At 37.2% G+C, this 15937-nt stretch overlaps 1 protein-coding gene across 1 annotated transcript in view; it reads right to left on the bottom strand.

The window, feature by feature from the left end:
* The window catches only part of LOC145994116 (uncharacterized), a 145048-nt gene extending 129571 nt beyond the window's left edge, over window positions 1–15477 (bottom strand). The window contains exons 1-4 of the mRNA XM_083130205.1: window positions 15343–15477; window positions 7643–7866; window positions 5855–6088; window positions 3868–3976 (exon numbers count right to left, since the gene is read on the bottom strand). Of these exons, the coding sequence (XP_082986331.1) occupies window positions 3868–3976; window positions 5855–6088; window positions 7643–7866; window positions 15343–15441 (666 nt within the window). The 5' untranslated portion in view covers window positions 15442–15477. The remainder of the gene's footprint in view (window positions 1–3867; window positions 3977–5854; window positions 6089–7642; window positions 7867–15342) is intronic.
* Between the last annotated feature and the right edge of the window lie 460 nt (window positions 15478–15937).

The following is a 15937-nucleotide window of genomic DNA, read 5'->3' as shown; positions in this document are numbered from 1 at the left end:
TATGTGACTCTAGCTACAAGTGACATGATTTACCAGCATGATGGCTGCTCAGCTCGATCCCCCGATCGAATTAACGCCTTGCGACTTTTACATTTGGAGCCACATGAAAGGCTTAGTTTACAAGACACCGGTAAACTAGCAAGAAGAGCTCAGGGAAAGGATCTTAACAGCTGGTCAACACATCAAGGACACCAAGTTACGAGATCAAATGTCCGTAAAAACCTGCGTGCCTGCATTCGTAACGGAGGTGCCCACTTTGAGGAAGACGTGTAATGTTCTTTAATTGTAATGTTCATTGATTCAATGCACTTGAAAATGAATCGAGTGTTATTTTTTGTACACAAATGTGAATGTTAGCAACATTTGTACCTTGTTGGATAGCTGATTACTCAAGGAAGTAATTTAAGTAATTTGTACGCTTCGTGTCATACCATTTTTGTTATTAATACGTTGCCTAGTAAACTAAGATTGTATTTTTTTTATCAACACTTGTAAGTTTAGACTCACCCGTTACTTACATGTGATTGTTATTTGGGAAAAAAACTTTGTTTTCAACGAACCACTTATTTGATAGCTATCAGAAATCGCTGAAATATGTGCCATACAATGAGCAGTTTTTTTCTCAATTCATCTTTTTATGTGAAAAATTGTCATTTAAAAAAAAACAATAAATATTTGATTACCTCGAAAACTACTAATTTTCGGACAGGGTATCATATGTTCAAATTTATTGCAAATTGCCTCTATTTTAACCCCTTTCAGTGAATACATCTAATTACAAGTAACCCTGTATATAATGTTTATTATGTATTGTTATTTCGTTATGTACTATTACATAACACAGTATATAAAAACAAAAACATATTATGGTTATCACTGAACTTCCTACAAAGTTCAAAGAAATTCAATATTAATTGGGATGAAGATTCAGGTAATATTTGTCATGGAATATTAAATGATTTTATTATTGAAGATTTTGCATTAGAACCTGGGATGTCGAGGGTTTTCACGTTTCTCTGTCTGAGGGTGAAAGGGTTTAAAACCAACGTTCACCTTTCAAGCACAAGACTGACTCTGCACCCCAAGACCGAACTTGCATCCATCAAAACCAGACTCCTCCTCCTTTCTTCCCCTCCCATCGTTTTACCCCTCCTCTAGCTGGAAATTCATTTAGCTGAAGTAAACGCATTCTTTCGTATTTCCTGCCTTCTACAAAGGTAAGTGTAACTCATGAATGAGAGGTACACTACGATTTAAAGACAGACTGTGACATCTTAACGGTAAAATATTTAAAATTTTACATTAACTTTTAACAGTGCAGAAGAGTGATTAAAGCTGTATGATTTCATGTTTCGTTACTATATTTCCGTTAAATATAACGTTGAACTTTCGTTACAGAAATATTGTTTGGGTCAAGTCCATTGAATGAAAGCGTAGAGGTATCAACGACAATGATTTTTTCATGATTTTGCATTAATAGATTTTGTCCATGAGTGAAGCGTTGTGTATAGAAATTTATGTTATGAGAAAACTAATGTTAGTTAAAGTAGATCCTTAAAACTCTTAAATAATAAATTATTATGAATTTTACCTTATCTAAAGAGATAGGTTTGGAAGTTAACAAAGAAAAAACTAAATATAATTATGCTTACAGGCCAAAACCAAGTGTTAGGTAATAATCAAAATCTAATTATTGATAACAACTCGTTTGAAACAGTAAAAACCTGCGTGCCTGCATTCGTAACGGAGGTGCCCACTTTGAGGAAGACGTGTAATGTTCTTTAATTGTAATGTTCATTGATTCAATGCACTTGAAAATGAATCGAGTGTTATTTTTTGTACACAAATGTGAATGTTAGCAACATTTGTACCTTGTTGGATAGCTGATTACTCAAGGAAGTAATTTAAGTAATTTGTACGCTTCGTGTCATACCATTTTTGTTATTAATACGTTGCCTAGTAAACTAAGATTGTATTTTTTTTATCAACACTTGTAAGTTTAGACTCACCCGTTACTTACATGTGATTGTTATTTGGGAAAAAAACTTTGTTTTCAACGAACCACTTATTTGATAGCTATCAGAAATCGCTGAAATATGTGCCATACAATGAGCAGTTTTTTTCTCAATTCATCTTTTTATGTGAAAAATTGTCATTTAAAAAAAAACAATAAATATTTGATTACCTCGAAAACTACTAATTTTCGGACAGGGTATCATATGTTCAAATTTATTGCAAATTGCCTCTATTTTAACCCCTTTCAGTGAATACATCTAATTACAAGTAACCCTGTATATAATGTTTATTATGTATTGTTATTTCGTTATGTACTATTACATAACACAGTATATAAAAACAAAAACATATTATGGTTATCACTGAACTTCCTACAAAGTTCAAAGAAATTCAATATTAATTGGGATGAAGATTCAGGTAATATTTGTCATGGAATATTAAATGATTTTATTATTGAAGATTTTGCATTAGAACCTGGGATGTCGAGGGTTTTCACGTTTCTCTGTCTGAGGGTGAAAGGGTTTAAAACCAACGTTCACCTTTCAAGCACAAGACTGACTCTGCACCCCAAGACCGAACTTGCATCCATCAAAACCAGACTCCTCCTCCTTTCTTCCCCTCCCATCGTTTTACCCCTCCTCTAGCTGGAAATTCATTTAGCTGAAGTAAACGCATTCTTTCGTATTTCCTGCCTTCTACAAAGGTAAGTGTAACTCATGAATGAGAGGTACACTACGATTTAAAGACAGACTGTGACATCTTAACGGTAAAATATTTAAAATTTTACATTAACTTTTAACAGTGCAGAAGAGTGATTAAAGCTGTATGATTTCATGTTTCGTTACTATATTTCCGTTAAATATAACGTTGAACTTTCGTTACAGAAATATTGTTTGGGTCAAGTCCATTGAATGAAAGCGTAGAGGTATCAACGACAATGATTTTTTCATGATTTTGCATTAATAGATTTTGTCCATGAGTGAAGCGTTGTGTATAGAAATTTATGTTATGAGAAAACTAATGTTAGTTAAAGTAGATCCTTAAAACTCTTAAATAATAAATTATTATGAATTTTACCTTATCTAAAGAGATAGGTTTGGAAGTTAACAAAGAAAAAACTAAATATAATTATGCTTACAGGCCAAAACCAAGTGTTAGGTAATAATCAAAATCTAATTATTGATAACAACTCGTTTGAAACAGTTTCCAAATTCAAATACTTAGGAGTAATATTAACAAATGAAAATTATACTAAAGAGGAAACAAAAAATAGGCTTAATTCAGATAAATGCATGTTACTTCTCTCTTCATAAATTTTTGTCTTCTCGTTTAATATCTAAGAAACTAAAAGTTAAAATATACAAAACAGTAATTTTGCCTGTAGTATTATATGGATGTGAAACTTGGTCCCTTACATTGAAAGAGGAACATAAATTGAGAGTATTTGAAAATAAGATCCTTAGGAAAATCTTTGGACCTAAAAGGGATGAGGAGACAGGTGAGTGGAGAAGGTTACATAATTTAGAACTACATAATTTGTATTCATGTCCAGATATTATTAGAATAATTAAATCAAGAAGACTTACGTGGGCAGGCCATGTGGCACGAATGGGAGAGGAAAGAGGAGTTCACAGGATTCTTGTTGGGAAACCTGATGGTAAGATACCTGTAGGAAGGCCAAGACGTAGATGGAGGGATAACGTTGAGATAGACCTAAAGAAAATCGGTAGGGATGGAAAAGAGTATATAGATCTTGCTCAAGATGGGGACAGATGGAAGCCTGTGTTGTTTCAGCCATGAACCTTCGGGTTTAAGAAGGCTAGAGAGTTAGTTAGTTAGTTAGAATTTTACCTTAGAAAAGTCTGGCATCTCACTGATATATAGCATATTAGTACACGGTGGAATGCTAGGAATTTCCATTTTCCAAAATGACCCTTGTAGAGCACATAAAATCAATAATCTGAAAATAAAATGTTCTTTATGAATGCTAGTAAAGTACGCTCATAAAATAATTTTCTGCAAAATAAATTATACCTAAGGTCATGAACTAGTTCTCATAATAAAATCGAGAAGTTAAACTAACCAAACTAAAATGTATGAGAATCTTGAGTTGTTGCCGAGCTTGTCCCAGCAAAAAATATTCCTCTTTAGTTCTTAATTTTAAAAACAATATATTTTAATTTTAACCTATTTTATAAGATTTAAATTTTAAAAAATATCAATTTCTTTCTTTAATTTTAAATTTAAATTTTAAAAAAATGAATTTAAATTTCCCCAAAAAAACACTACAATATTACAAATTTTGAGAAATTACATGTGTTTTTCTTTCGCTGCAGATATATACATACATAAATAAAAGATTCACTCGAATGCTCTGCGAGAAATTCTGAAGAGATATAATTTCTCAGAATTTAGACAAATCGTTCAAAAGAGCAGAAGTCTAAGCAGCGGCAAGTGTTTAGAAGATTCTCTAGACTTTAGAAAGTTCATTCATAGGGAGCCTTCTTTATCTGTACCTTCCCTGCCCCTGTTGCAGCCTCTCGTTTGACAGAAATCTGTGACTTTGATGTAATTATCCACATTCCTTCTACATCTACGTCAAATGTCAACAGATCCCAAGTTTTATTGCTTTGGCCGGGGGTGGAATGTATGATAGGCACTATGATTGAAGTGAATATTGTACAGTCTCGGACACTTCTGCGTTGTGGCGATTCCATTGAAAGTAAATTAGGTCATTACAACCCAGAAGTGTCCATGACTGTACATTTTAACATGTAAAAATGATATAAATATCTGTATCTGTATCATCAAAAATAGTGTGGATGGTGTCACTTCAAGAGATGTTTTAGAAGATGTAGAAAAACTGTAGTATTTGTATATTTGTAAATTTTATATTTTTATTTAACTTAATGACCCCCGACACACATAATTGAAGGCTAAAATTGGTAAACGCTGTAAGTGCCACAAGAATTCAAACACCGTTTTCCAAGTTAAACTGTGAAATGTGCCATACCATGTGGTAAACGTGAGAAGTGGCTGGTACCCCTCTAAGTAGTTCAAAGGCCGTGTAAAGAGGTGAACGTTCTTACGGGCTGATGGGCGGAACGATGCGATTTCCCAACACTTTCGCTTTTGGCACTTACAACGTTTACCACTTTTAGTCCTAAATTTACCTTCATTTAATACTATTAAACTTTTGAAAAATGGACTTGCTTCACAAAGCCCCCCTGATAACCCTTGAGCCCCCCTGGAGGTCAGTTCTAGCTACGGGCCTGGTAATGCTAATCTTGACTGGACCTACAGTTTAAAGTGGGATCCGAACCACTATGTGCCTCCACACTTACAAGGCAACGAAGCTACCACTGCGCCATCGGGGAGGCCACAATTTGCATTACATTTTAGTTCAACATCCATTATGTGTGTCTTATATGAACTCCTTGAACACTGTTAACACAAAATCTAAACGGAAAATTTGCATCTAAATAAAATGCAATTGTCTACACTCTGTCCCAGAAGTATGTGAAGCAATCGAACGAAAACAAGTTCTCTGCACAAGGAGGACTCGAGAGGGTTCGACCAATGAACGCGTGAGAAGGGGAAGTGAGTGCATGGAAGAGGAAACGCGGTTACAGCTACCATCCGTTTGGAGCAGTGTGTGTTGCTTCTCTCCACTCACTGGCTTTCTCCCCTTCTCTAGCGTTGTACGTAGCGTTGCTCCACAGACCACTGGGACGAAGTGTATTTTACTAAAACTAATCTTGTGTTATCAGAAGAAACATCATAACTACGTGGAACAGACAAATTACAAGCAAGTACATTGATTCTGGTAAATACTTACAGGTCTGACCTATTGTTAGTTCGATATTCTTCCACAACTTCGGAAATGTTGAACGTCTCGTCGAATTTCCAATCGCGACAAACTGTAACTGCTGGGAAGGGGATCTCGTGTATGGGAATCGGACTGCTCGAGATGGTCACCACGAAAGGTGATTTCTCCCATTTGATCCACACTTTCCTTATCAGGTAGACACATGTACCAAAACCGAAAACCAAAAATATAATCCAGAGTAATCTAAAATTGAAAAAAAATAAGAACTTTTAACCAATACTTCATACATAATAACATAAAAATACTTTCACTTAGCTAATGGATTAACTAAAAAAGTGAATCAAATTATACAAAATAACTAAGAAATATGCACCCCAAGGATAGTACTTTTATATGCGAAAGTTTTTAGGTTGGCTAAATTCATGAGATGCTAATATAATCATTGAACCTTAATAATTTTAACAATAATTTTGTGAGGATAAACATGAAGCAGAATTAAATTTTAATATTCTTAAAGGAGTAATTATATTTGCATAATCGTATCTACTTTTATGCCTTTCTTGCGTATACGTGGTGTTAGAATGTCTGATATGATCATGATTTGTTTATTAAAAATTTGGTTTATCATTTGCCAAATTGAAAATATCCTTACTACCTTGTAAATATGAAATTTCTCGATAAGATGCAGACCTAATATATGTCTTACAAGATGTGTATGTATACACCCCCTCCCCCATACACATACACGCACATACACACACACAAACATAATGCTCTATTTATGGTCAGTAACGGCGAATGGGTTCCAAAATTGGTGGGGGGGGGAGGACAGCTTACTTTCCCTTGGTACATAAGGTTTAGCATAGTGCGGGAGCAAAAGTGGAAAAAGGTGGGGGTGGGCAACCGACCCCCCACCCCAATCGCCGCTATTATTTCTGATGAAAATTTTGCGGTGGTTTTCACAGGTCAGTTTGATAAAGGGATACAAATGATGTTGATGTAATTCTAATAATAAGAGGTATTGAAACGTACACATACGTACACACATATACAAACACAGTACTGATTTTGGGTAATAAGTTCCGGTACTCTTTATAAATTGGTTTGCTATGGTGACCCAAACGTAACCCATAATTATGCAACTTAATATGTATAGTACTAAAATTATGATTATGCATTTGTGTGTACATATTCATCCATAAGTCATTCATTAACACAATCAATTATTAGATTTTAATCTCAGTTATGAATACCACCCGAAAAATGCACTGTGTGTATGTGTGTGTGTGTTATTTTCTATATTACTTCAAATTCTTACTCTGATTTAAGAAATAGTTAATCTTGGAGAATTGAACAGAATGATCTCTCTTCCACCTATACCTTAACCGACCTTCCCATACCTATCCTGACGCATCTCAAGGATCTACCCTTCCTGGAGATTCCAGAAGAGCTGCTTCTTTTTTAAGTAATTCCAATATAGGTTACCTCTTCCTCTCAACTATAAACACACAATAATCGAATGTTTCCTTATTTTCTACATAACTTTCATATATTCTAAATTCTCTTTACATGCATTATTACACTCACTTATATCATGCCAGAATGCTTATCCATTTTTATGTCCAGGATTGCCGAACAGACCCGGTACTTGATCCTGCAGAATGTCTGCACAAGACACCTGTAGAATCAAGACAGCTTGTAAAATTTAAATACTAAAGAAAAGAGAAAAGAAAAACGGGGGAACCGACATTCGTGTAAAACCCAATTGCCACATCAAAAGTTTTTGTGAGTCATCACCTTGCAATTCTTGGAGCTTTGGCATCTGAAATGTATTGAAAACCGTGTAGACTGGTTCTATCGCAGTATTCCCTCACGTAGCTTTTGGCTTGCTTTAAACAGTGTATCCCCCTTTGCCGTGTCCCCCTTTCTCGCCCTATCTGAGAGAAATGCTGTTGCAGGGGCGAGATAAACGTATGTGGCATTGGTGGAGAAAATCCATCACTCCTATCCATCAGGACGCGCTGAAAGAAAGAAGGGCTAAATTAATATTTATTTATTTATTTGCTTACAGGCATTGGTTGATTGATTGATTTAGTTCATTCGACATTATATTTTTGCCACATTTGGCTAATTACATTGTGATAAGATGAAATTTATAATGGGACAATCGCAAATATACGAGGTTTATCTAGAAAGAAAGGTTACAGCCCGTATAGGCCGAAAAGTGATGTTTTAGAGCGTACGTTGGCAACAATGGCTTTACCTTCATCCTTCCGCTTTCGTCTCGTGGCCGTTCGTCATTGTTATCTGGAGTCTATACGACGCACGGTTTTAGAAGCGATATCGGGCGGAGTTACGGAGAGCGTGTTCTTGGCGACCAGCCAATAGCAGGAGTGCAACGTTGTTAGGAAACTCCGGCGCGCGAGTTAAACGCCATGTTCTGTATTTTCCTTGCGCGCAAGAAGTTTTCATAAAACTCGCCACTTTAAGGTTCATCATAAGATGGGGCACGACATTTTGAACCTGACTGTGCAAGTCCCATGAATTTCCGTCGCCTACAGCCGGAGTTATCATTTCTTGAAGAGACACGGGAAACAACACGTCTCTACACACAATGACCCTTTCGCTTTCCTTCGTGTTCCGTCTGCTTTTTTCTTTTTTTTCTGCCACCGTGTTGACCCCGCTGAGTTGTGTCTTGGTAAAGCTATGGGTGTCAAATTCGGCTGAATATACACATTTAAGTCAGTTTGAGTTCGGCGTTTTCGTAACAAGGGCGGTGTAAGATAACTATACTCGTGCGCCACGAAGAACAGTTGTGAGAGGATTCAATACAGCCATTATTGATTGGATTTATTTTACTTCGCTTTTCTGCCACTTTTGGCTAATCGCGAAGATGAAGATGAGTGATGATATGATGAAATTGATGAAGGAACACTTACAAACACCTATGTCCGGGCCGGGATTCAAACCCTGGAACCCTGGCCTCGTAGCCCGCCGTGCAATACAGCCCTTATGTTCGATAGTTGTGCAATAGTGTGTGTTCCGTGAGTGTCATTAAATAATGATTAAATAATGTCGCACCGGCCCCCATGGTGCAGTGATTAGCATATCGCGCTATGACTCCAGGGACCCGGATTCGAATCCCGGCCTGGACATAGATGTTTATGAATGTCCATTCATCAATTTCATTATATCATCACTCATTCCAATCTTCGCAATTAGCCAAAAGTAGTGTTGCCCACGAGACGAGACTTTGACCTGTCTCGTCTCGTGGAAATGCTGTGAAATGCTGTCTCGTCTCGAAAATATTCGTTTGTCTCGGGACACATGATCAATCTCGTCTCGTCTCGAATTTTTAAAAGCCTGTCCCGTCTCGTCCCGTGGGCAACACTAGCCAAAAGTTACAGAAAAGCAAAGATAAATAAATCAAAACAAATTAATAATGTCGCCCTCGAAACCTAGTACCATTAGTACAGGGACCATGGTAAAATATTAAGTTCACAAGACAGAAATGTTAGCTTTAAAGTGTATTCTTACTTCACGGAATTGGCGTCGGAAGAAGTGCGTGCTGAAACAGTGTTTTCTCATAGTCGAGAACTTACGGCTAAAGCGTGTGGTGTATGTGTGCATACTGTGTTGCGTATTATAAAACAGGGTAAAGTATCTACCACAGTAATCGGTGAACACCTATTCAAATCTCCTGGGAAATATGCCAGAAAACAGAGACGAGAGCGATGATGATGACCTTGCAGTTCCCCTACAATAAATACGTACCTTCAAACTTCTTTCAGGTACGAGTTTCTCTTATATGCTACAGTGATATGGTATAATCCTGTGTAGAATTCTTCACTATATAATTCATTGTAATCAAATATCACGCGCATGCATTATGTATAAAATGTTGAATATTGGACACAACGATTCTCTGCGTTCCCCTTCCGCTGGCAGTTGGTTTGGCAACAGCGCAAGAGCACTGGCTGCGTATTGGCTGAACTCATGTTCCTTCTAAAAGCGTACGCCGTATAGTTCGAGTAACACGTACTGACAATGTAATCAAGGAGTCCCGGGTTCAATACCTGGTGGAAGCACATAGTGTTTCGGATCTCACTTTAAACTGTGGATTCAGTCTAGATTAGGCTTACTGTGCATAAAGTGGACTTAAAACACAAACTCATAAAACTCATAACATACTGACAATGGCTGCGCCGATTCAGAATCCCGCCAAATGCGAAGTGCGCTCCGTCATACGTTTTCTCCATGCAAAAGGCGAGTGCTTGAGTAGATTTGGAAATTTGATAACGGCATCCGGCACCACAATTAATGTTGCGGCATATTGCCAAACCTTGTAACGTCTTCGACAGGCCATTCAGAACAAACGCAGGGGAATAGTGATAAGAGGTGTCCGCCTGTTTCATGACAACAAGTGGGAAGTTTTGGACCATCCACCATACATCCAAGACCTTGCGCCCAGCGACTTCCACTTGTTTCTTCACCTTAAGAAACATCTTGTAGGTCAACACTAGTGTTGAGCGATATATCGTCTAGACGATATATCGCGATATTGAAAAAATATCGTCCAGGCGATATCAACTAGACGATATATCGTCACGTTATTTTGGCGATATATAACGTGGCCGCGATATGTATCGTCACAATATTTAATGAATTGAATGCTTGTTGTAATTTTACTTATGGCACATGTCCGATGGTAGAGTATGAAGATGGTATGCCTATAATTTTTTGTTGCTCCAGTCCTTATTCTGTTTCTTCTTCCTTAAACACTACATTTATGTGGAAGTTTGTGCTCTCTCTCTCTCTCTCTCTCTCTCTAAGTATTTCGGTAAAATTTTCACTGTTGAACTATTTGCACATCGGTACCACGCGTGATATGTGTATCTTGTCAACGATATCGCATACATCATATTTATTATGTCAGCGAAATATATAGTGTCCAAAATTAATACACGAGTTACTCTCTAATGCCACTGTTTGACTGTTTGACTTAAATAGGAAAAAAAAGCATTACAGTAAGCTGCACAAGAAATTAAAATTCTTCGTTCTGGGTAACTATTAATGATCAACATGCGCCGTAAACAGCGTTAGGCTTAAATAGAAGCACTAAAAAGTCTAAAATAAAACTTTGTTAACAAAGCTAGACGAATGCGGAAATATGGAAGCACTTGTTACGGCTAAGTTAGTCTTTCAGCACTTATGGTGCATGGAAAACATTATTTGTGAAGAATGAATTGTTAAGCTCATTATATTGATTTTTCGATATTCTAAAATACTCCTGATGCAGCGTATGGTGCGTATCTGGGATTGACTGCCCAGGAGGGCAAATTTCAAGTTTGTGTCCAGCTCAGTCCTCAATAAGTCTCTTTTGATGACTTTATGCCTACATACTACATACAGATACTATTGAACCTTAACAGTGGCGGCGAATAGGTTCCAAAACTAGGGAAGCAAGGTGCTAAAACTTGGGGGGCGGAGACAGCCTACTTTCCGTCGAAGATAAGGTTGAGCACAATGCGGGGACAAAAGTGGCAAAAGTGGTGGTAGTTGGGGGGCGGCAATTGTCCCTCCTAATCGCCGCCACTGAACCTTACTATTGTAGAATAAGATTCTAATTTTATCTTGCAACTTCTTTGAAGATCGTAAGTGGTTCATATTGAAATTAGATATCTTATATAAATTACAATTGGTCAAGACGTGGAATGTTTTAATTTATTTTGGTTCTTCGTACATAGTCAGCCAGAACAACGAATATGTGATTTTCCGCGTAGGTCACTACAACTCAACTTTTTAGCGTTATCAGATAAGCTTTAGTTTACTTCGCATGTCTATCGTTCATAGTTATAGGTCTTGTCCAGTCTTTCGGCGTGCGTCCTTCATGCTAGCAAGGCAAGTGGGGAAGCGACCAATCCAGCGAAATAAGAAACGCCTGTAGAACGAGGTGCGCCCTGCGCATCTTCCTCTCGACGTCGTAGCTCTCGACGCCACCGTTTTGTCTGGTTGGTCTTCTGCGTATTCCCCGATCTCCTTAACAGCATGAAGGCCGGTTAGTTCGTTAGGTGCCGGGGCTTGCCTCGAGTTGATAGCTTCCTGGAGATGAGGCCTGCTCGAGAAAAGGTTCTTAAAGCCGCCCGCCGTGAGAGTAGACAAGAGTTATAGCCAGAACGACGAATTCCAGGCCAGTAATCAACAAATTTTGCAAACTTTATATGAAATAATATTTTGACAATAGAAAGAACATTTTTGGAAAATTATTTTGGTTGTAATGGAAAATGTTCACAAGACTACTTTGATTTTGCAACATAGGAATTTACCATTAATTTTTGTACAATGTATTTACATGCTAATTAATTATTGCGTCAAACTTTCCATCATTATTTTCTCGCCCTGCTAACGTATGTACGAAGTGCACATCTTACAATGTCGTTTTTCCATCCTAATGTGACGAATCGAACTAGGTTATCATTACATGAAATACTTTTCTGTTTGTGACGGGAAATGCAGCACAGAAAAGGGGACGATACATATCGCCGGCACGATACATAATATCGTGGAAACTATATCGGGTGAGTCACCTAAAATTACCACCGGAAATATTACATGAACAACAATAAATATTGAAAAACTGTTTTCGCAGATATGTAGGTATGAGAGGGGCTCATGAAATTAGCGGACACAATACGTTCAACTAAGCAAGGAAGTACGATTATTAACACAAACTTAGTTTTTTAATGGAAACCACCTTTTATTTTCAGCTCATTTGAAAGTACGGAAAAAATTATTAAGAATAGTGTTTGTTACATTGTAATACGTCAAGTACTTCTGACGTAATTGTAACCGGAATTTGAGCGTGAAGGCGCATCCTCCACTATGCTTGTCGACAGAGCCGAGCTCAAATGCCTATGCGCATACAGCCTGCACGCTTGTGCTGCATTTCTCCTATACTCACCATAGATAAGTATCCAGGCCTGTCAGAGATTGAAAATACTATTTTCTCAGAAACAATTCTGTCGTACGTACACTATCACAAACGTCTTGTTCATTAGAGGGCTTCGTTACGCCCTTGCATTATTTCATAAATTTTATAAATCAATTTGAAAAAGAAAAATGTGTAAGGTGCAAAGTTTATAACTTGAAAACCTAAAGGTTTGTCATGACAAAACGAGAGGAGTTTATTGTTCCGATGTATTAAAAATTATGAAGTAAATTAATGAACGCCAATTAAAAATTAGAAAGATATTAATGTACTAACATTTATGTATGTAACTGATGGCGGAATGTTTAAAATTTACAATTTTTAATTAACAAATATTAAAATATTTGTTAACTCAGAAAGTTGTATCAGAACCTTTTAGATAATTTGTCAAAGCTAACGTATTTACAAACTACACATTTTATTGTAACCTGCAGTTGTTGGAACGTAACAACTTTCCTAAGCACATCGCATAGCATCCAGAAGAGTAACATGTTTGTTACAATACACGAATGGCGTCAAAAGGGGGATATGTATGTTACGACACACGAATCAACTTGTGAGGATGTTTGTTTCAAGCGTCAACTTCAGGTTACAATTACTTGAGAACTATTTGACGTATTACAATGTAACAAATGCCATTCTTAATGAATTTTTCCGTACTTTCAAATAAGCTAAAAATAAAATGGGGTTTTCATTTTTAAAAAAAACTAAGTTTGTGTTGAAAAACATATTTCCTTACATAGTTGAACGTCTTGTGGCCACTAATTTCACGAACCCCTCTCATACCTTTATATCTGCGAAAGCAGTTTTTCAATATTTATTGTTGTTCATGAAATATTTCCGGTGGCAATTTTTGGTGACTCACCCTGTATATATCGCCGATACGATGTATATCGTGGAGACGATATATCGTCGATGTCACCATACGGAAAAAATATCGTATCGTATCGTCTGTGACGATATATCGCGATACCTAATTTACGATATCGTAATTATTAGATATTATTAGATCTAATAATATCAGGACGATGAAGAGATCAAGAACAAATTTGAAATGTAGTTTCAGCAGCAGGCGGCTGAATTCTATGACTGTGGAATACAGAAGCTAGTACCTAGACCTATAAAGTGTTTGGACAATACCGGAAATTAGGTGAGAAAATAAGTCTTGTAACACTAAATTATCTGTAGTGGATGTGTTGTCAAATATATATATATATATTTTTTTCTGAAATCTAGCCGTTGTAACCTCTCTTTCCGGACACGATTCGTATATGGACGACACAACACCATCCCCATAGAGGATTTTACTGGCTGTGAGTCCAGTAGCCAGAGCATCGTTGCCCTGAAACACTGCAGTCACCGGAGTGTACTACGTGGAAGTGACGTTGCCTTTTGGCAGTGGCGTCGCGTGAAGTTCGCATACGAGTGTTCACAATAATGTTTTTGTACTGAGATTTACTCCTCTCTCCTATAACTTCATTTGAAAAAAGTGAGAATAACAGTTCAATTTATTTTCAACATTTTCCCCCAAACTCACGCTATATTTGAAGTAATACAAGAAGACCATGGGGAGATTGTCCCTCTCCCCCTTAAAATTAGCCAGGTATAGCGAATCCTCGATAAAGTTTGCAACTATGTAGCACAGACCTTTTCGAGTCCTTCTAGACATGCCTTGTATATGCTGCACTCTGGTGCCGAATGTAAGAGGTATTGCCGCTTTAATCAGTGTTCACCCAGCGAAGTGAACATCTTCGGGGTATAGTGGCCAACAGCCCCTTAGCTGTCAGCTCTATGCAACACGCACAGCAATTGTGTTCAACGCCCTCCGTGGAACACCATTCGAGTCAGTGTTACCAACTATCTAGAAAAGTTATCAGACGTGAAAGAAGTCTTGATTGATTGATTGATTGATTTAGTTTATTTTACTTCGCGTTTTGTGCCTCTTGGCTAATTTGCGAAGATGGGGATGAGTGATGAAATGATGAAATGGATGAAAATGGACATTCACAAACAACCATACCCGACCGGGATTCGAACCCGGGGCCCTTGGCGTCGCAGCGCGATGTGCTAACTACTCGGCCACAGGGTCGGGTGTGAAAGAAGTCTTGTCAGAGTAAATTGTGTTTGTATACTCGTACATTAAACATAGTATTTTTTATTCGAATAAATATATGTATGTGCGTGTGCATTTAATATGTATGTAGCTAATGCGTACATATTACGAACATTATCAGGCGACGCGCCTGCCTTTTGGTTGCCTTAAGTAATATATTTATTTTGATGGTAGTCGGAATCGTACCTACGACGAATCTTTAATTTTAACTACAAATCCGAAGCGTGTGAGTGCGTACGTGTGCATTTGTGTGTGTGATAGGAGGAGTTGTACGTAAAAGTTGTTATTATATTATTATTATCATCATAATCATTAATCAGATAACACTTCAGAATATGACGACTTATATGAATAACAAGTGCCTGCTTACATTTAAAGTAATCAATACTCTCTTACCTCATGTTTGTTAATTTGTTCGCTGAGCCGTTCAATCTGATGTTTCATTTCTTCTTGAGATGTTGCTAAGTCGTTCAAGGTCTTACTGTTGTCCAGCATGTTGATTCAAATATGCAGTGGAGCATCCAAGTTAAAAGGCCCTTCAGAGAGAATAAAAACAAAAAAAATCAATTATGAATTGTACTGAGGACAGCACGTAGAACCTGATTTTGTGCAGACAAGCAGTGTTGCCGACGTAACGAAAAATAATTCCCACACTGCAGAATATTTTTTACCTCCCTCGTGCAAATGACATATATACCCCCACATTGCCTAAACGTGCCTTCAAGGAACGGCGCTGTATGCAAGGGGAACTTTACTTAATAATAATATAATCAATAACAACAATTTTCATTAAAAACTAAGAAATTATACATCAACGACCGGATCCCTGTTAAATTTCCTGGTGATGAAGCACTCATAGACGTAACTCGGCGGGACAAGGCCGTACCGTACTTGTCCCTCCAAAAATTTTCAGATTTATTAAAATATTCATATTAGGGGTAATTTTATTAACTTCCTTGAACCTGGCGACGAAAATAATAAAGAGTAATAT

Source organism: Lepisma saccharinum, chromosome 10 (assembly GCF_977018435.1).
Source record: "Lepisma saccharinum chromosome 10, izLepSacc3.1, whole genome shotgun sequence".
NCBI classification, from domain to species: Eukaryota; Metazoa; Arthropoda; class Insecta; order Zygentoma; family Lepismatidae; genus Lepisma; species Lepisma saccharinum.
This window is presented reverse-complemented; position numbering and strand designations above follow the sequence as displayed.